This window comes from Tachysurus vachellii, chromosome 14, assembly GCF_030014155.1.
Source record: "Tachysurus vachellii isolate PV-2020 chromosome 14, HZAU_Pvac_v1, whole genome shotgun sequence".
Lineage (NCBI taxonomy): Eukaryota > Metazoa > Chordata > Actinopteri > Siluriformes > Bagridae > Tachysurus > Tachysurus vachellii.
In genome coordinates, this window is record NC_083473.1 from 19,440,982 (window position 1) to 19,462,010 (window position 21,029).

The 21,029-nt window shown below is 40.8% G+C and overlaps 1 protein-coding gene across 10 annotated transcripts in view; it reads left to right on the forward strand.

Annotated features, from left to right (window-relative positions):
- The window catches only part of dennd5b (DENN/MADD domain containing 5B), a 37,004-nt gene extending 16,757 nt beyond the window's left edge, over positions 1-20,247 (forward strand). For 2 of the 10 annotated variants that reach the window (XM_060887447.1, XM_060887451.1), the window contains 19 exons: positions 179-366; positions 1,863-2,417; positions 2,581-2,812; positions 3,140-3,290; positions 4,135-4,228; positions 7,869-8,000; positions 8,200-8,352; positions 8,541-8,622; positions 8,706-8,787; positions 9,114-9,242; positions 9,804-9,925; positions 10,635-10,780; positions 14,910-14,951; positions 15,426-15,544; positions 16,744-16,931; positions 17,027-17,109; positions 17,217-17,343; positions 17,806-17,980; positions 18,079-20,247. In XM_060887447.1, coding sequence (XP_060743430.1) covers positions 179-366; positions 1,863-2,417; positions 2,581-2,812; positions 3,140-3,290; positions 4,135-4,228; positions 7,869-8,000; positions 8,200-8,352; positions 8,541-8,622; positions 8,706-8,787; positions 9,114-9,242; positions 9,804-9,925; positions 10,635-10,780; positions 14,910-14,951; positions 15,426-15,544; positions 16,744-16,931; positions 17,027-17,109; positions 17,217-17,343; positions 17,806-17,980; positions 18,079-18,262 — 2,984 coding nt within the window. In that variant the 3' untranslated portion in view covers positions 18,263-20,247. Of the gene's footprint in view, positions 1-178; positions 367-1,862; positions 2,418-2,580; positions 2,813-3,139; positions 3,291-4,134; positions 4,229-4,744; positions 4,856-7,868; positions 8,001-8,199; positions 8,353-8,540; positions 8,623-8,705; positions 8,788-9,113; positions 9,243-9,803; positions 9,926-10,634; positions 10,781-14,909; positions 14,952-15,425; positions 15,545-16,743; positions 16,932-17,026; positions 17,110-17,216; positions 17,344-17,805; positions 17,981-18,078 lie in introns of all 10 variants that reach the window. The other 8 variants (XM_060887448.1, XM_060887452.1, XM_060887449.1 and 5 more) reach the window with 5 other exon arrangements.
- Positions 20,248-21,029: the final 782 nt, after the last annotated feature.

Below are 21,029 nucleotides of genomic sequence, written 5' to 3' on the forward strand. Positions count from 1 at the left end.
TCTTAATTATAGGATGCATACATATACTCATACTGACAGGTCAGATTATTATGTCTCTCTGTGTGTCTGTGTCTGCCTCTGTCTGCCTCTCTCGCGCTCTCTCTGTGTGTGTGTGTGTCTCAATGAAAATCTCTCTCTCTCTCTCTCTCTCTCTCTCTCTCTCTGTGTCTGTGTACAGATTATCAGAGGTTGATGGTGGTAGCAGAGGGAATCTCCACGCTGCTCTTTCCGTTCCAGTGGCAGCATGTGTACGTTCCTATCCTGCCTGCTTCCCTGCTGCACTTTCTAGATGCCCCTGTGCCCTATATCATGGGCTTACAGTCAAAAGAGGGCACAGACCGCTCCAAACTGGAACTGCCTCAAGAGGTGATTGGGAAAACACACACACGCACACACACACACACACACACACACACACACACACACACACACACACAGAATGTACACTGAAATCTCTGTAGTAAACAGAGTGGAGTGTGAGGTCACTGATTACACAACTGATACAGACACTGGGACTGAACAGACTGCACATGGCCTCATAAAGGGGTTTTTGTATGGAGAAGTAAACTGTGTGTGGGGGGACGGAATAAAACCAGCAGATCGGAAAGATGTGCACACACTTCTTATTAATCTAATGAATTAATTAATTTCATGATTTATTTTACAGGGACAGCGCACATTAATAAACATTACATAAAATGTTGAGTTTACTAAAGGCTGTGTTTCAATAACAAAATTAATAAAATCCTATTAGAATTTTATGCTTCTTTTTTTTCTTTTTAAACTTGCTAGTGTACAGTTTTAGTATTATTACAATTATTACTTTTTTTATTCATATATTATTATATTCTTTTGCTTAAATTTATTTATTCATATTATGCAATTTTTAAGTAACCTGCCCCCCCACACACCTTTTTTTATTTTACAAAATATGACAACTATTGCTGTAAGTATGAACAGTTTTTTTTTGTTTCAGTCTTTTGTCGATGATCTTGTACACAAAGAGATTATGGGAAGTTTTTGGACGGTTTCACACCCTGCTCTTTTGCTGTGATGCATTATTATTATTATTATCATTATCATTATTATTATTATTATTATTATTATCCGGAACTGTGAGCTTTTCCTTATTTGTATTTCCTAAATCCTATTATCCGTCCATCTCTCGCTTATCAGTGTTGCTTAATACAGATAGAGATTGAAGAAGGTGTATATGTGTGTGTGTGTGTAAAATTATGTATAACCTCATAAGATGTCTGCTACACTCACAACCTCTAGTCTGTTCTGTCCTTTTTCGTGCTCTTTCAGTGAAAGCTTCTCAATCTGTACTTTCTCATCTAAGTCATGCGCTCTGCTCTGTTTCAGCGGCTCCGTTTTTGATCAAAGGTTTTCTTAATGGAATTTAATGCGCACAAACGTTGTGATGTGCTTCGGCGTGTTTTTTTGTGCCAAGTTTGCAGCAGCACTCGATCCCAGGAGTATAAGCAGTGCTTCTGCTCTGCCGGAGTGTTTTATTTATACATCGGGAAAATGAGGACGCGTGTTGTGAAGCTGTTCACGTGCTTCTGTACGATCAGGTGTGGTAGAAGGGTGTGAGGAGAACATCTCTAAAACATATTGGTGCTTTATATGTATTTAATATCGCATCTTACAGGTTTATCAGTAGTCCTGTATGTGTATGGATATTTAACAAGATTAGACTTTAGCATCGTTTTAGGGACTTCTTGCCAACCACACCCGTGTAAACCCCCACTCCAAACACCCACCCCTCTCTTGTGTTGCCGTTGCTTGTGTTTACATCAGTGAATGCTTTTACTGAATTCTCTTCTAATGATTAATGGTGGCTGGCGTGTCATTTCCAGGCGAACCTTTGCTTCGTGGACATTGACAATCACTGCCTGGAGCTGCCTGAGGATTTCCCCCAGTTCCCAAACAAGGCTGAGTTCATCCAGGAGCTAAGCGAGCTACTGCTGAGTTACGGCCTGCCGATAGAAGGAGGCGCTTCCTCACCCTCGCCTGCCTCCACTCAGACCCGTGTGACCGGCCCTGAAGCCCTGAGAGACTTGGTGGACGACGGGAGGAACGGAAATCTGCCGTTAGATGTTGCGGACATGCTGCAGGGAAACCCGACTCTGGAGCGCCTTCAGGCTCTAGCCAAGCGCACGGGGGTGAAGGTTGCACGTCTGGAGGAGCTGGCGGTCAGGCAGAAGCCTTTGGTGGAGGAAAACACGGCGGTGTTGAGGACTGGCATCGAACAGGAGGAGTTGAGGAATGCCAAGCTAAACGTGCAGCTCAGGGAGGTGTTTGCTGCTCGCTTTGTTGCGATGTTCGCTGACTACGAGGCGTTCGTCATTCAGAACTCTCCAGACCTGGAGTCCTGGCTCTCCAACCGGGAGCAGATGCACAACTTTGACAAGGTGACCAAATAACTTAACACTTAATATTCTAAACGTGTAGACATTTCTACTCGTCAGGCATTTTCAGTGTTTGTTTGTTTGTTTGTTTATTTTTTTTATTGTGTGTAATCTATCATTCCGAAATGTACGTACAATATTGTTGCTCTCCCAATTCGCTCTGTAGGCTTCCTTCCTGTCAGACCAGCCAGAGCCATACCTACCTTTTCTGTGTCGCTTCATCGAGACCCAGATGTTCGCCACCTTCATTGACAATAAAATCTTGTCCCAGTGGGAGGAAAAGGAGCCCCTTCTGCGCGTGTTTGATGGACGTATTGAGAAAGCTCGCCTCTACAACGTACGAGCGCCCAGCCTGCGCTCCTCCGTCTACCAGAGGTGTAGCGTCCTCAGCGAGTCCGGTAAGCAGTTCTGCTTTCATTAACACTTACAGAACAGCTGATAAACTGCTGTTTTTTTTGTAAAGGGTTGCAAACTTTTAAGGGGAAGAGAAAATTGTGAATAAAGTAAAGTAGTGAATAATGCTGAATCATTCATCAAGTCCCATTCATCAAGTGCTGTGAAATGGTGCTACAGAAAAGTGTGCGCGTACGTTTGTGTGTGTTCTTTTTGGTCTGAAACTTAATGTTCCATCTATCTGTTTTTGAAAGATTAATAATCCAGTATTTGGCTCAAGGCTTAACAGCATTTATCTGGAAGCTTTTAATTTTCTCTACTCCACTTTGCAGCTCAGGCCATTGAGCAGCGTCTGGGGAAAATCGACCACACAGCCATTCATCCTCACTTGTTGGATATGAAGATCGGTCAGGGCAAATACCAGCAGGGCTTTTTCCCTAAGCTGCAGGCAGACGTGCTCGCCTCAGGCCCCACCAACAACAAGTGAGTACGGTCCTGATCCTGATCCAGGTTCCTGATTTCTCGCTTCACAATGTGCCAGATTTGTCCTTCATCCCTTCCGCCCACATGTTTAATCTTTGTCTCTGCAGCACTCGCTAATGAAGCCGTGTTGATGTCTGTCAGTCAGATGGAGTTAGTCATCCAGAACAGTAGATAAAATGACATGAATGCTCCTGCGATTGCGATAGAAAGACAAACTGTTTGCTTATTGTCCTACGTACATGAAAGATCTTAACTGTATTCCAATAAATATTTAAACAGTAAAGCGTAAATAAAGGAAATGTAGAGTGACTATTTCTTGACTCTTAGCTGGGTTGGTGCACCATGTTGGAGCCTGAGGCGGAGTGGGTTTTATCTCTTAGGGGAAGAATTTTAATCTTTATTAGCCGTATTTATAAAAATCGGCCACTCTGTGACTTGTGGATTACAATTCATTTAATTCAGTTTTTTAATATTTACTTGGCTAATGCCAACTCCACTCTTCAGCTTAAAAAGAAATAAATTAAAAAAACAAACCGAGAGCATTTTTAATGGCACCTCATAGAAAAGGGCATTTATTTATTTTATTTATTTTTTTTAAACACTAACTTCACAGTCTATAGAAAAAAAAAATTCTTAATTGTTATTATTAATGTTCATCTTTCATACAATCCCATAATATAAGCTACATTTTCTGACCAATGTCCTTCCTTGTCAGTTGAATGTTTTGTTTGAAACAACCGTCTGGAATCAGGAGCCTTGTATCCAACGTTGTGATCCAAATTAATTTATATAGCAGATAAAATCTGCTGACGTGTTGGTGTGTTATTGACATGTCTGCTGTCAGCAGGTGGACTAATCGCGCCGCTCCTGCTCAGAGACGGAGGGACTTTCACAGGCAGCCGAACGATCATCACGGCCTGGACAACGACCTCAAAGAGGTTCAGTACGGCTTATTCCTTTCTTCATCAGCAGTGTTTCATTCTTTCTTTCGCGCTGCTTGCTCTCTAACATGGCTCTGTATTTGAGCCCAATACATTTTTCCCTGTTTATATTTTTTATAAAGAATCTATAGACAACACTGTCTGACTCTTACACTAATTTAGTCATGAATTATTCATCACACTATATAAGCGCTACTTCAGCCAGCACTTGTTTTTGTCTGAGCAGCAATCAATATTAATATTAAGCATTTACTGGTTTTAATTTTCCCCCAATTTCTTGCTTATTTTAAGTTATTTAATTAGCATGCAAAGTCTTTTTATAGCTTGTTTTGTGTTTGCTTTGTGCAGTTTGTTTTTGTCATAAGTCTTGCATGGCTTCTTTGTAGTTTTTGTTTCATTCATCAGCTTATTATTATTATTATTATTTTGCTTCTTTGTGCTCTCCATTGTTGTTCGTGTCCTTCGTTTGCGTCATGCTTTCGGTTGTGGGTTGTGGGCTGTACCGCTTCACAGCCGGTGGAGGGGTGCTCATTTGTGCAGAGCTCTACAGCTTCCCTGGAGCGTGCCAAAGCAACCAGGCCTCATGCTAAACCACCCAAAAAGTCCTACTCCACCTGCAGCCTGGTACGTTTGAGGCCTGCTATTGTGTGAGCCACTGAGAGCTGTTTGAACAAAGCTTAGGTACAAACATAAACCTGACAAAAGCACAAAGAGGTCTGATGACGAGTTCCCGGCGCTTCCTAAATACCAAAGCTTTGACAGAAGCTCTCACTGGATCATAAACATCACACTGCTAAACCAGACGTATCTGTAGACGCCACCTTTCCTTCAAACGCCTTCAAACACCAGGAGAGGAACTAATAGATGTTAGTTCGCCATGTTTAGTTAGTTGTATTTAGAGAAATAAACCACTTTTCTCCTGGATCGTGATTTAGATGAAGCGCTGTGTCCGTTACATTCAACAAGCCTGGATATAGAAATTATACATTCTGCCTTAAGCTGGTTTTACACTGTAGTCTTTTCCTGATGAACCTAAAGAAATGTTTTTCACATCGTTTTATATGCTGAAGATCTTAAATCTACGATTAAAAAAATTCTGCCCTTCTATGTGAGGAGCGATGCAGTACATGAGTATATAATAATAAATATAATGTCATAAACAGAATGCTTATGTGCTAATTAGCCTGCTACACACCTGGGCCTGTATTCATAAAGCTTTCAAAATAATCTGCTATAATAAGCTTCTAATTTAGATTAAAAAAAATTCTAACTAGGAAACTTAAGAGTGATTCAGGACCAATTTCAAGAGCAACTTGAAACAACTTTTATCTTAGAGAGGAGGCGGGGCTTAACCCTGCTACTAGGTAGGGGACACTTTTTTTGTTGACTGTGATTGGTTGTCCAATAAAATTAGTTGTTTTTTTTAATCTGGTCTATTATAAGGCTTCGATTTGTACGGATTATGTTCGTGACCGATCATATTAGAGATGTGTTAACATCTGTATGTTATAAATGACAGTGCAGAAATGTCATAGCAAGAAATTAGATCATTTCTGTGGCTATGGCATTTCAGCTCTGTTTTGGAGATGTTAGTGTATCTCTAATGAATAAAAACTATATAAATAATAAAATACTCTCACTCTCTCTCTCTCTCTCTCTCTCTCTCTCTCTCTCTCTCTCTCTCTCTCTCTCTATATATATATATATATATATATATATATATATATATATATAGATATATATATATATATATATATATATATATATATAGATATATAGTGCAGAATTTTTTATATTTTATTTATACATCATATATATATACACATACATACACTGTATATATACACACACGTACATGCACAATATATATATATATATATATATATATATATATATATATATATATATATATATATATATATATATATATTGTGCATGTACGTGTGTGTATATATACAGTGTATGTATGTGTATATATATATGATGTATAAATAAAATATAAAAAATTCTGCATTCTGTATATACACACACGTACATACACACAATATATATATATATATATATATATATATATTGTGTGTATGTACGTGTGTGTATATACAGTGTATGTATGTGTATATATATGATTATATAAATAAAATATAAAACATTCTGCACTATCAGATATTATATATGATTTGATCACAAATATAATCCCTACACGATCTAATCTGCATCATCTTATTAACTCAGTATCATTATTAAATATCATATACAATACATTTCTTCTCCCTCTTCAACTTTCAGCCATTTTCTCCTCTGATAAAGAAACTCTTAAGACTCCTAACACTTTTTGACCTTAAAAGCTCTTTCAAGGCTTAAGATGCTTTATGAATAACTTTCATCTTTACAAGGACCTTCTCTTTTAATATTAAGGGGAAATGCCCACATTAATACAAAAAAATTGTATTAGAATTTCATCACTAGGAGAAACTCTTTACACTAAAGATTTTCATGAATACAGGCCCTGAAATTCACCCTTATTATTGGGACAGAAATGTGAAGTCAGACTCACATGCTGTCGCAATTCAGCAAACTGCTTTTAAATCTTTTAGGCAAGGATTTTAGACAAGCTTCATCACAGCATTCACACTTAAAGATTTCATAGTTATGCATGGATGGATAGATGGATGAATAAATGTTTAAATAGACGGATATACAGGTATATAGATAGAGGGATGGATAAATGGATGGGCTAGATACAATATATATTGAGGGATAGATATATGGATGGATGGATGGACCTTAAGGGCCTTTTTACACCTGGTCACTTCATGTGTTTTCTCTGATCCGATAGCTATCTGATTTGTTAAAACTGTTCCATTTACATTAGGCCACATAAATGCGTCTCGGCGAATCGGATATCAATCCGATCTTTCTACTCCCGCCCAAAATGCAAATATATTTTACCTCATTTCCGGGGTAATTGTGATTGAACACGCTTTGGTGTATGCGGTTTTCAGAATGCAATCAATATATGTTTTACAAAGCTTTTATTGGATGCTTTCATCGCTCCAAAGAGCAATAAGTGCCTGCGTTTCACAACTGCCCTGCGTGTCGTCCATGTTATTTGTTTCTGGCGCGATGCACGACTCGTGAGTCACTTGCGAGTGATGTACGTCCGTTTGGGAGGAGTATAGCGCTGACGTATGTGGCTTGAACAACCGTATTCATTTACACCTGTCCAGTTTCATCTGAAATGCGTCCCAGACCACCTCCTGAAGTGGTTTGAACGATCGGATTTATATCCGTCTCAAAACCGTTTCGGAGGGCATTTAGACCTGGTCTTTTTACGATCGGATAGCTATCGGGTCACAGAAAACGCATGAAGTGACCAGGTGTAAAAAGGCCCTTAGATAGATATGCACAATCACAGTTCACAGTGATTGCTGTATGATTGTTATATCCGTTCTCAAGTAAGATCTCAATTCTGGGGGAAAGATTTCCCTCTGATGGGAAAGCAGTCTAGATATTACCCAGTGTAAAGCCAGTTTCTGACAGGACGTTTCAGTTTGTTTACAATTTTATATGAATAGGCATTTGTATATAGACAGACACACAGAATGAGACAGACACTAACATGTCCATTTCTCTGTAGAAATACATGCAGGAGGCTCGTAGCCTGGGTAAAAATCTGAGGCAGCCCAAACTGTCTGACCTTTCACCTGCGGTCATCGCACAGACTAACTCCAAGTTCGTGGAAGGATTACTGAAGGAGTGCAAAATGAAGGTGTGTATGGTTTTATCCTGTCTGATCCTTGACTATCTCTTTCTCTTAATTTATTCATTCATTTATTCTTAGTGTTCCTTGAGTACAATGTGGTTTAGTGTGGCTTATTTGATATTTCCTCAACTAGTCCTGCCTTTTGATGAAGCTCAAGACCTCACCTGAGGTTGCGGTTATATTAACACATGTGTTCTTGGTTCAGACTAAGCGGATGTTGGTGGAGAAGATGGGTCGAGAGGCTGTGGAGCTCGGCCACGGTGAGGCCAATATCACTGGGCTGGAGGAGAACACGCTCATCGCTAGTCTGTGTGACCTGCTAGAGAGAATATGGAGCCATGGCCTGCAGGTCAAACAGGTACGGTTTTAACAACTCGGACACGTAGTCAGCATTCTGGATATAGAAAAGAGGAATTGCATTTAAGCTATGATGGCAACGAGAACGCGCTTCTTGTAATTCGGTCTGTAAATAAAATTCAAAAATTACTTTGATTAGACATTTACATTGTCTAGAACTACTGCGGTTGAGACGGTGTCTGTTTGCAGGGGAAGTCTGCATTATGGTCCCATTTAAGGCATTACCAGGACACAGTGGAGAGGATGGAGCAGCAGCAGGTTGACTCATCAGGTACAACACCTACACAATACAATATATACACACATACACACACACACACACACTTACGTGTCTGTTATTCGTCTGCTACATAGCATCTAACGGACAAGACAAACGGAAGTCGGAGTCGTCCATTGGCCTGCCAGTGCTGCGTGTGTCAGTCATACAGGACATGAGGTGACTGAGACATTACTGCAACATGTTAATGAACTGAACAGAATGGGAATAGTTCCTTTTATCAAAAGCCAGCCTTCTTAATGACATAACATTTGCTGCAGGTGTGCGTGTGTGTGCGTGTGTGTGCGTGTGTGTGTGTGTGCTTCCAGAGCACAAAATTCATTAATATTTAAGGCTGTGTGCCAATGATGGGAAATATTTTCTCAGCTACTGAAAATAAAGGAATCAGTCATTTCCAGGCATAAATGATCAATGTAAACAAATTGGAAAATTCTCTCTCTCTCTCTCTCTCTCTCTCTCTCTCTCTCTCTCTCTCACACACACAGACACATTCAGAGCATGGGAGAGATCAAGACTGATGTAGGGAGAGCACGAGCCTGGATTCGTCTGTCCCTGGAGAAGAAGCTGCTTTCCCAACACCTCAAACAGTTGCTTTCTCACCAAGCTATAACAAAGTATGATGATCACACACACACACACACACACACACACACACACACACACACACACACACACACACACACACACACACACCAAGCTAAATACAGCATTGATCATCAAAATAATAATCACTCATGCTTCCAGTTAATACTAACAGAAAAAAACAACAAAACACAACACATAATTAAGAATTCATTCCCGTGGCTTATTAACACAGTCTGATCTCACTGGCAGTGGAAGGTTTAGAGCAGAAATCATAATGCTGTCAATCTACAACCTGTCACAAAACAGCATCAGTGATCCACCTCCATGGTTTTCCATCGCTTGCAGTGCTCTTGTGCTGATCTTTTTTCCAGAATGATCTTTTGTTTTCATTTGTCTAAAATACTCTTTAAAGTGCGAGTTATACCTGTTCTTCTGCAAAGTTAGTTCTGTTTGTTTGTACAAAGAGAAACAGAAACTTGTTGTTCATCATTTTCTGAAGAGTGGCAATAATTATTGTAAGCACTGTGTACGTTGTGTGTGCTTCGTTTTATTTTGTGTCTGTTTGTAATAAGTGTGTAACACGTCCACAGGAAGTTGTATAAGCGATATGCCTTCTTGAGGTGTGAAGAAGAGAAGGAGCAGTTTCTCTTCCATCTGCTGAGTCTGAACACAGTGGACTACTTCTGCTTCACCAGCGTCTTTACCACCATCAGTGAGTACACACACACACACACATGCTTTCTGCATTAATACACTACAACTCCAATATTAAATGATTTGTCATGCATACTCAGTACAGCAAAAGTACAGAAACGTTGCCTAGATGTGTGTTCATTTGAGGTCAGGTGGAGACGGACGGGCGGGGGGGACAGACAGATGGGGACAGAGAGATGGAGACAGATGGGGACAGAGAGATGGGGACAGATGGAGGGACAGACAGACAGGGGGGAGACAGGCAGACATGGGGGACGCAGGCAGGCAGGCAGACAGACGGGGGAGACGCAGGCAGGCAGGCAGGCAGACAGACGGGGGAGACGCAGGCAGGCAGGCAGGCAGATAGACGGGGGAGACGCAGGCAGGCAGGCAGACAGACGGGGGAGACGCAGGCAGGCAGACAGACGGGGGAGACGCAGGCAGGCAGGCAGGCAGACAGACAGACGGGGGAGACGCAGGCAGACAGACGGGGGAGACGCAGGCAGGCAGGCAGACAGACAGACGGGGGAGACGCAGTCAGGCAGATGGGGGGAGGGAGGCGGAGTGAGAGAGACTGGCAGACAGGGGAAGGGAGAGAGAGAGAGATTGAATGAATCTGTGTCCCAAATGACATACCACACATTGCACCTGTTCTATTACTTCATTTTTGTCTTTTCCGGTCCACTAAATTGGTGTTTTTTATTTTTGTAATTTATTTTTCCTTTCAGTGATTCCATACCGTGCCGTCATCATCCCTATCAAGAAGCTGAGTAACGCCATGACCACGTCAAATCCCTGGGTGTGCGTGTCAGGTGAACTAGGAGATTCAGGAGTCATGCAGATCCCAAAGAATGTTCTGGAGATGACGTTTGATGTGAGTGCCACTGACATCAGTGCTGCTGTTTTCATGGCAACGGTTTCCGTGGTGATAGAGCTGTGCTGAGTTGAAAGCATGAAAGTAAAGCTGAATTATTTTCACCTCTCGTGTTTGATAGCTCTGCCTATGATATTTTAATACTGCTTCCCATTCTGAAGTGAAATGCTTCTCAGGGCCATGTGGTTTATATTTCCATCAAGAAAAATTTTTAATTACAATGTTCTCAGATGTTTGGATTAGTCAGTAACAGATTACACATAGAATTGATTAGTCGTGTTTAAGATGCGTATTGACCTGCAGAAATTAGTAAGCCAATGCTGTTTGATTATCCAACAAATAATTAGGTAGAAGTGCTGACAGGTGAGAGCTGACATTAGCATAGTGCTCTAAGACTGGGAGACTTGCACTGTGGAAGCAGAAAACCTCGCAGTAGGTGTGTGTATTCCTACTTACTGTAAAGTAGAGGTGTTTAAGAAAGGAAAAAAAAGCAGCGTTCGATGTGATTCCTCAGCGTCTGAGGCCTAGATTCGTTCAGACTTAATCAGTGTTGTTAATTTAGCAATATTACACAAACAAGAGTCAGCTGTAGTGATTAGGATTCATCCCACTTACTCGATTCTTTTGATTCTGTCCAACAAAACGATTCATTCACTGATTCATTCAGTGTAACCCTTAATTTTGCTTTGTTGTAAAAATAGTGTTTAAAACTACTTTTACTTCAAAAGGTAACAGCAAACCTGTATTTGTTTTGTCTAAGGCGTTCGTCAGTCTGTATGCATTCATACTCTGGAATTATGTTTCATATACAGATATAAAATGTCTACATACTAAGTGCTATATTCTCTTATATCATGGCTCCATCTCACTCTCTCCTCTTTTTCTCCTCTTTAAGACTCATGTATGAACTGAATGAATGATTTTGTTCACAAACTGGTTCCCTCACTTCTTACTCAGCCACTTGTCCCAGTTCATACAGAATAGGAGTCACTTTCATTAAGACTCGACACAAAGCCTTGCTTAGTAAGTGGCATATTCATTGAATACAGTGGTGTGAAAGTGTTTGCCCCTTCCTATTTTTTTTCCTTTTTTGAACGTTTGTCACACTTTAATATTTCAGATCATCAAACAAATTTAAATATTAGTCAAAAATAACAAGTAAACACAACATGCAGTTTTTAAATGAAGGTTTTTTTATGAAGGGAAAACAAAATCTAAACCCACATGACCCTGTGTGAAAGTGTTTGACCCCTAAACCTAATAACTGGTTGGTCCACCCTTAGCAGGAAGAGTTGCAATCAAACTTGTGATGAGTCTGTTACAGCGCTGTGGAAGAATTTTGGTCCACTCATCTTTGCAGAATTGTTGTAATTTATCCACATTGGAGGGGTTGTGAGTATAAACCACCTTTTTAAGGTCATACCACAGCATCTCAGTAGGATTCAGGTCAGGACTTTGACTAAGCCACTCCAAGGTTTACATTTTGTTTTTCCTTCAGCCATTCAGAGGTGGACTTGCTGGTGTGTTTTGGATAATTGTCCTGCTACAGAACCCAAGATTGCATCAGCTTGAAGTCACAAACAGATGGCCACACATTGTCCTTCAGCATTTTTGGTAGACAGCAGAATTCATGGTTCCATTTATCACAGCAAGTCTTCCAGGTCCTGAAGCAGCAAAACCGCCCCAGACCATCACACTACCACCACCACCACCATATTTTACTGTTGGTATGATGTTCTTCCTCTGAAATTCAGTTACTTTTACGCCAGATGTAATTAGACACACACCTTCCAAAAAGTTCAACTTTTGTCTCGTCAATCCACAGAGTTTTTCCCCAAATGTCTTGGGGTTCGTCAAGGTGTTTTCTGGCAAAACTGAGACGAACCTTTATGTTCTTTTTACTCAGCAGAGGTTTTGGTATTGGAACTCTGCCATGCAGGCCATTTTTTCTCTTTTTTATGGTGGAGTCATGAACACTGACCTTAACTGAGGCAAGTGTGGCCTGCAGTTCTTTTGGATGTTGTTGTGGGGTCTATATGTTGTGACATCTAGGATGAGTCGTCGCTGCGCTCTTGGGATAATTTTGGTCGGCTGGCCACTCCTGGGAAGGTTCACCACTGTTCCATGTTTTTGCCATTTGTGGATAATGGCTCTCACTGTGGTTCGCTGGAGTCCCAAAGTCTGGCTTTATAACTTTTTCTCATTTGTTCCTGAATTTCTTTGGATCTCGGCATGATGTGTAGCTTTTGAGGATCTTTTGGTCTACTTCACTTTGTCAGTCAGGTTTTATTTAAGTGATTTCTTGATTGTGAACAGGTGTGGCAGGAATCAGGCCTGAGTGTGGCTAGAGAAATTGTACTCAGGTGTGATAAACCACAGTTATGTTTTAACAGGGGGGGCAAACACTTTTTCACGCAGGGTCATGTGGGTTTGGATTTTGTTAATAGTAAAAACCTTCATTTAAAAACTGCATGTTGTGTTTACTTGTGTTATCTTTGACTAATATTAAAATTTGTTTGATCTGAAACAAAGTGTGACAAATGTGCAAAAATCAGGAAGGGAACAAACACTTTTTCACACAACTGTACGTTTAACAAGTGATGTGTTCTTTCAGATACTGCGCTGTTAAAGCGGCCAAAGCAGCCACGTATTTTACACGAGCAATGAGATGGCACATGGAAGTGAATAAGAATGATTCAAAGATTCACTGATTTGTTTGCAAATGAATTGTTGCTAGCAATAGTGTGATCTACTGATGTCACTAACTCTGATGTAGTAACAGTTTCAGAATACTTAATGAAGGTTTATGTGATGAACACAGAGTGATAAACGCAATGAAACGTCCCACGGCGGTTATACTACGCATCAACGTATGCAGTGTGAAGGTGTTTGCACCAAACAGAACAGGAGAGCAGAGAAAACAATGTCCTTTTAACAAATATCTTTGATCAGGATTTTGATCTGATGGCTATTTTACTGTTTAATATTCATTCATTCATTCATTACCGCTTATCCGAACTACCTCGGGTCACGGGGATCTCGGGCGTCATTGGGCATCAAGGCAGGATACACCCTGGATGGAGTGCCAACCCATTGCAGGGCGCACACATACACACACACACACACACACACACACACACACACACACACACACACACACACTCTCATACACTGACACACTATGGACAATATTCCAGAGATGCCAATCAACCTACCATGCATGTCTTTGGACTGGGGGAAGAAACCGGAGTACCCGGAGGAAACCCCCGAGGCACGGGGAGAACATGCAAACTCCACACACACAAGGTGGAGGCGGGAATCAAACCCCCAACCCTGGGGGTGTAAGGCGAACGTGCTAACCACTAAGCCACCGTGTCCCCCTGTTTAATATTATAAGATGCAAATAGTCTATCTTTGTGTTTATATTTTGTGTTTGTGTGTATACATACAGATGTATGAGTGTATATGTGAACATACGTGTGTGTGTGTATACATGCCGGGGTGTGTGTATATGTGTACATACGTGTGTGCATACGTGTGAGTGTATATACATGTGTGTCTACATACAGGTGTGTGTGCATATGTGTGTATGTATACACAAGAGTATGTATCTATACATACAGGTGTGTGTACAGGAGTGTGTGCATACATACAGAGGTAGATGTGTGTGTACCTCTGCGCATGTATGTGCAGGTGTGTGAACATGTGATTTTTTGTGTACAGTGTGTATCTGTGGTATAGTGTGGGTTTGTCTATGCATTGTCAGTGTGTGTATGCAGTTGTAATGCTTACTCTCTTCTACCTCTGTTGTGAAGGTTGGTAGAGATTAGTGTGGTAATGTATTCAGGATGATATGATGTATGATATGATGCACACCAGCTTATTTTCCTGAGATTCATGTAGAACTACATTTAAAAATAAACACACACACAGATTATTGAAATCTGGATTCCACTGTATGAAAATGAAGTCTACATGCATGTGTGTACAAGCTGTTGATGAGGGGTTTATAGTGAACGGGAGACAAAGACTCTGCATCGGTGAGGATACCAGAGCAGCGAGAACATCTCAGTCACTCCCACTCTGTCAGTCATGTGTCATGTCTAACTCGTCATCTTTCTTTCTCCAGTCTGCCTTTAGGGCTCACACGCACCTCTCCATCCCCTTCAAGGTTAGGAGCACATTTTACCACAGCTTTCTAGCTCCATCCCTCTCTCTCTCTCTCTCTCTCTCTCTCTCTGTTTTTCCTCTCTCCTTCTTTCTGGGTATTCCTCTAAAACAAAACCTTGTCATTTTCATGCAGCTGCTTCTCAGAGAGGAAAATAACATTTATTAGCTTTATGCTATTTTTCAGGCGCTTTGCTGCTTCCGTCCATTCAATACTAGATGTTGTATATATGAATTTACATGAAAATGACAGTTAAGACCATGGTAATATGTTGTAGTTTTCCCAGGACACTGGGCAGTTGTGTGCTTTAACTGTGTAGATAAGTAGTTCTGGAGCACTGCATGATACTTCTGGGGTGTGAGAGCCTTTGGCACTTTTTCTCTAAAAATGGACTCTTCATTATGGGTTTATTGGCTTTTTCTTTCCGTTCCTGTCACTTGTCTGTACACCTGAGCACTTCTTTAATTGTTGTTGCAGTGTCAGAACCTGGGGAAGCTGACGACGGTGCAGTTGGGACACGATAATGCTGGGCTCCTGGCCAAGTGGCTGGTGGACTGTGTGATGGTTCGCAACGAGATTACGGGACACACGTACAAGTGAGCTGATTACTTTACATCCTTTTCATTTCAGCTGGTCAACATGTCCTTCACGTTAACACCAATGTGAGCTTGAACAGAAGAGAGAAAAGAACAGAAAAGATCTGTTGATGTGAATAAATCAATAAAACCAAAGCATATTCCTGTATGTGTGTGTGTGTGTGTGTGCGCACATACAGCCATTTACCAGGTGTTTAGTGCGCACAGCTATGTGTACAGGTGTTTAGTTTGTGTGTGTGTACAGGTGCTTTGTGTGTATGTACAGGTGTGTGTGCACAGGTATGTACAGGCATGTGTGCACAGGTTTATAGTGTGTACAGCTCTGTGTGTACAGGTGCTTAGTGTGTGTATGTACAGCTCTGTGTGCACAGCTCTGTGTGCACAGGTTTATAGTGTGCACAGCTCTGTGTGTACAGCTCTGTGTGTACAGGTGTGTGTGCACAAATGTGCACAGCTCTGTGTGTACAGGTGTTTAGTGTGTGTGTGCTTAGTGTGTATGTACAGGTGTGTGTGTGCACAGGTTTATAGTGTGCACAGCTCTGTGTGTACAGGTGTGTGTACAGGTGTGTGTGCACAGGTGTGCACAGCTCTGCACAGCTCTGTGTGTGTACAGGTGTTTAGTGTGTGTGTGTGTGTACAGGTGTTTAGTGCGTGCGTGTGTGTGTCTGTGTGTACAGGTGTTTAGTGTGTGTGTACAGGTGTTTAGTGTGTGTGTGTGTGTGTGTACAGGTGTTTAGTGTGTGTGTGTGTGTACAGGTGTTTAGTGCGTGTGTCTGTGTGTGTGTGTGTACAGGTGTTTAGTGCATGTGTCTGTGTGTGTGTACAGGTGTTTAGTGCGTGTGTGTGTGTGTGTGTGTACAGGTGTTTTAATGTGTACAGGTTTTTTTTGTATGTGTATGTACATGTCTTTATTGTGTGTGTGTGTGTGTGTGTGTACACAGGTGTGCTTTCTGCTGTCTCAAGCTCTGAGAATTTTTATCTGGAGCTCATCTTGAAAAATGAAATGAAACTCACCGTATAATTGTTGCACAGACTAATTTTAAATGGACCAATTTAAAATAAAAGCACACTCTGTTTGTGTAATATGTACAAAACTCACAACTGTACAGTTTTTCTCTCTCTGCTCATTAGCCTTAATCTATAAAACTCCAATTCTCTCTCTATCTCTTTATTTCTTTCTGGACTGGTGTCTTTCCCAGATTCCCTTGTGGTCGGTGGTTGGGGAAAGGTGTAGACGACGGCAGTCTTGAGCGAATCCTGATCGGTGAATTGGTGTCTCCGTACCACGAGGAGGAGGCGGGACGGGGTTCAAAGACTCCGCCCGCTCAGCGCTCACCCTCACAAATCCGTCGTATCAGCATCAGCTCCATCACGGGCCGAGGCAGCAGTAAGTTTGAATAAAGATCTCGGATATTACCGTGTAGTGCTCGTATCCAGCCTAGTGCTGTGGCATGAATTTATGAATGATGTCCATTGTTTCAGAACCGACAGCTGATCAGATACAGGAAGCCATCAGTGAAGCGGTCAACAACATCGTGAAACATTTCCACAAACCAGAGAAAGAGGTACTCTGTGTGTGTGTGTGTGTGTGTGTGTGTGCGCGCTTTATTGTTTACAGGTGTTTAATGTGGTTTGTTATGGACTGACTCATTTTCTCACTCTTTGTGCTCAGAGAGGGAGTCTGACGGTTCTACTGTGTGGAGAAGGAGGTCTGGTGGGAGCTCTGGAGCAGTTCTTCTACCACGGATTTCGCACAGCTCGTCTCTTCCAGAAAAGCATCTTTCTCTGGGACTTTATTGGTGAGCCCATCTTAAAATTTTATCCTAACTGCATAAAATGAGTGGCTTCCTGAGTGTCTGCTGTGTTCTTGAATGGATTCTTCTACTTATGCCCCAACATGGTTCATTTGAAGTCCATCAGCCTGTGGCTTTAGTCTTACTGCCATGTTCACTTGTTATAAAGCTACAGGTTTTTGAACTGATGTAATTATTAGCCATAATTATCTAAGGTTCCGGAAAACATGATTTATTCAATAGTTACTACTATTGCTACTTATTTCAGCGATGGCTGTAATGATATACTGCCACTTTTTTTTTTAATTGGAAACTCCTCCATTGAACATGCTCACATGTGCGTATCATGTTCGCTTATTTTACTTAAAAATATCTCTATTTAGTGAATTTCTATTATTGGTTAAAGTCTTTTTCATGAGTGATTGCATGTACGTGTATATATCATGCCTGCGGTTGTCTGTTGAACAGAGAGGACAGTGTTGTACATGGAGAGTTCTGATCAGATGGGTGATCTGCAGCGACTTACTGAACCCATCAGCTCGAGCCGCGACTCTCTCTGTCGTTATGCCAACGCTATCAACAATACGTCACGCAACTTGGGCAAAGATGGCAAGTTCCAGCTTCTCATCTGCCTTGGGGCAAGGTATGGGACATCTGTGAAGAGTGAACATTGATAAAGGAGTGTGTGTGTGTGTGTGTGTTTGTTTTTGTGTAATCGCTTCTTTTTCTTTGCTCCTTCAGAGATCGTTTGCTGCCTCATTGGCTCCCCCTGCTGATTGAGAGTCCCATAGTCATTCGTATGTACGAGGAGACAGCGTTGCTGCGTGACAATCTCGCCACCAACTCTCTCATCAGCGTCCTACACTCTCTGCACGACTTCCGCATAACTCTAGAGACATCCCTCACAAAAGGGGTAGAGCTATAGCCATGCAGAAACACTAAGAATCCGTCTCCTACTCCACCTTAGCCTCCTGATCCTTACGCTGCCGTCGCTGCTGCCGCCGCCGCCCCTGCTGCTTTCCGGGAGCACGAAAGAAAAACACGCTCCAGACTAACACAGCGTTTAAACAGCTGCTCTCAAAAGCGCAGACAAATCAGGGTTCATGCAGAAGGGAGAAAAGCCTTTTGGAGATAAAGAATTCTGTCGTGGTGTTTGAACCGCTCTGAGTTTCTCACTTTATCGAAGAAGAACCTTCTGGTTTGGACTGGTTTCTGAATCCTTATTGATGTGGGACAGTCTCTTACTTTGCATTCGTTCCTCGGACAGCTAAAAAGAAAAAAAAAAAACCACACCAGCGCTTCACGTGAGCCTGCAGGAACAGAATTCACTGGAAAAAATGGTATTAATGGCTTTGCAGACATTTAGTATTAAGAGGCTTCAGAGGAATTTATTGCCTCTTTTACTAGAAGTCAAATCACACCCTCATTAAAGCAATGAATAACCAAATAAAATCATTCTTATATATTATTTTTACGTGAGGAAATTGGACATTTAGATGACATTTAGAGAGAACACGACACACCTGGATCACTCGAGTCAAACCCACACCAGAAGAGAACATTCCAGCGACACGAAGCGTGATCACGTGAAGAGAATTCTAGAGGAGGATTTTTATTATTTTGCCGTTCAGTATTAACTTGAATTGTGTTGGAAGAATTAAGCAAACTATTATATTTATCAGAAAACACTGGAAATGGGGGGAAAAAAAGAGAAAAAAGCAATAACGCATAATTTTCTGAAGTTTCCTGCTTTCATAAGGACAAATATTTAACCACTTAATGGGCAGCTTTTTTTCCCTTACCATGCGTTTTTATTTTGTTGTTATTTTTTTTTCTTCTCATTTTTGGAGCCAATATTAAAGCGGTTGTAAGCAAGCTATTTGTCCTGCTGTAATTTCAGCTAATTTTTCACAAGTTTTTCTGATTTGGGGCTCCAACACAAAAATATATTCTCTCTCTCTCTCTCACACACACACACACACACACACACACACACACACACACAGTCACATGTATTAAAAGATGGACATTAATGAAATCCATGGACTGAGCTAAAGGATCCTGTGAGTTATGAAATTGTTTGTCCTGCCATGTGAACTCATTAAAGTGTTTAATTTCTCTGATTTTCCACCTATGTATGCCGGAGGCTGCATGTGTGATATATGGTTTCTTTTCTTTTCTTTTAATTCATGATCACTTCTGTGTAATATTTATTTCTTTTTAAACAATACTTTTGTGACACTGGCTGAAGATTGTATAGAGCTGGAAATAAAGGCGGTTTAATTAATTTAGTCACTTTTATATGACACTTTTTAGCAAAATGTCTTCCAAAGGCCTGGCTTTTGGTTGGATCAGGAAGCTGTCACGATAGACATCACGTGTTAACACGGGTTCCGTGTGTGTTTACAAAGAAATGACAGAAATGATGTAGTTTGTAAATAAAATACATTTTGCTAAAAAGTGTTTATTTCCCATATTAAGCAAGAAGTTATAATGAATCACTTCCTGTTCCATATTTGCTGGCTCGGTGTGGTTGGTTCTGACTTTGTGTGTAATATTGGTGTAAACTGAGCCATGTAAAATTCAACCAACATGTTTGTTTCCTGTTTAAAAAAAAAAAAAGGTGTTGACGCAGCTGGCAAACATGATTATTACACTGGATCATTCCCTTTTGCCTTTAATGCTGTTGCATGCTGGAGCTGGGAATTTTAGTTGGGGATTAGTTAGCTCCACTTTAGGTTCATATCTTTACCAGGATCTTAACCACTTTGTAGGACTGTTTGTTTTCCTTCCTGACCATTGCAATGATTGTGAACTGGAATTTATTTTCCCATCTGTCAGGAAGCAACTGCTGTTATGTTCATGACATTTATGGAACCTTTCATTAAAATCACTGTGTGTTTAAACTTCTGATGTCTACAAACTTTATTTTTTTATTTTTTAACAAGCCATTTGTTGGAATTATTCAATTCAAGTTTATTTGTAATATTCTCTAAAATCAGCTTTACAGAACATAAATACAACAAAAGGTTATTATAAACAATAATATTATAATGAGATTTTTTATGCAGAAACTTTTTAATTTCAAATGCAAATTCATTACTGGGTGTTCACCGAGGTTCATTATTTTACCGCTTGTGTGTGAGATGCTTGCAGATGTTGTACGATTACACTGTATGAAGGATATCAGTATTAGTCAGTCCCTAAGGGATTTGGCTATTGACGTGATCCCAGAAATTAACACAAAATCAAGCGAAGTCTGAGGAATATTCGGAGGAACTCGCAGTTTATCAAAATTTTGGAAGACTTGGGCCTATGTGACATCAAAACACACAATCCACTTCTGTTCACTAGCTTCAAACATGAGTACATGAGTACAAACAAGAGTAAAGAAAAAAAGTCCCTGTAAATTCGCATTCAAGTGTGTCCGTAGTAGATAGATAAACAACCAAACCATCACCGTTGCTACACCCTACACGATATTAACACCCAGCCAAACCATGAAGTTCATCCTCTTAGCCAGCTGGAAATAGGGCCCCATATTTTCAAAAATGAAATGAAAGTTTAATCCAATTTAACAAAAAAATAAATGGTATCTCTAACCTGTTGAGAAAGCGAGGATTGTTTTGGTGATTCGTAATTGATAATTTGGAACCAGACCGTATTACAGTCAGTCCTAAAGGGATTCGGCT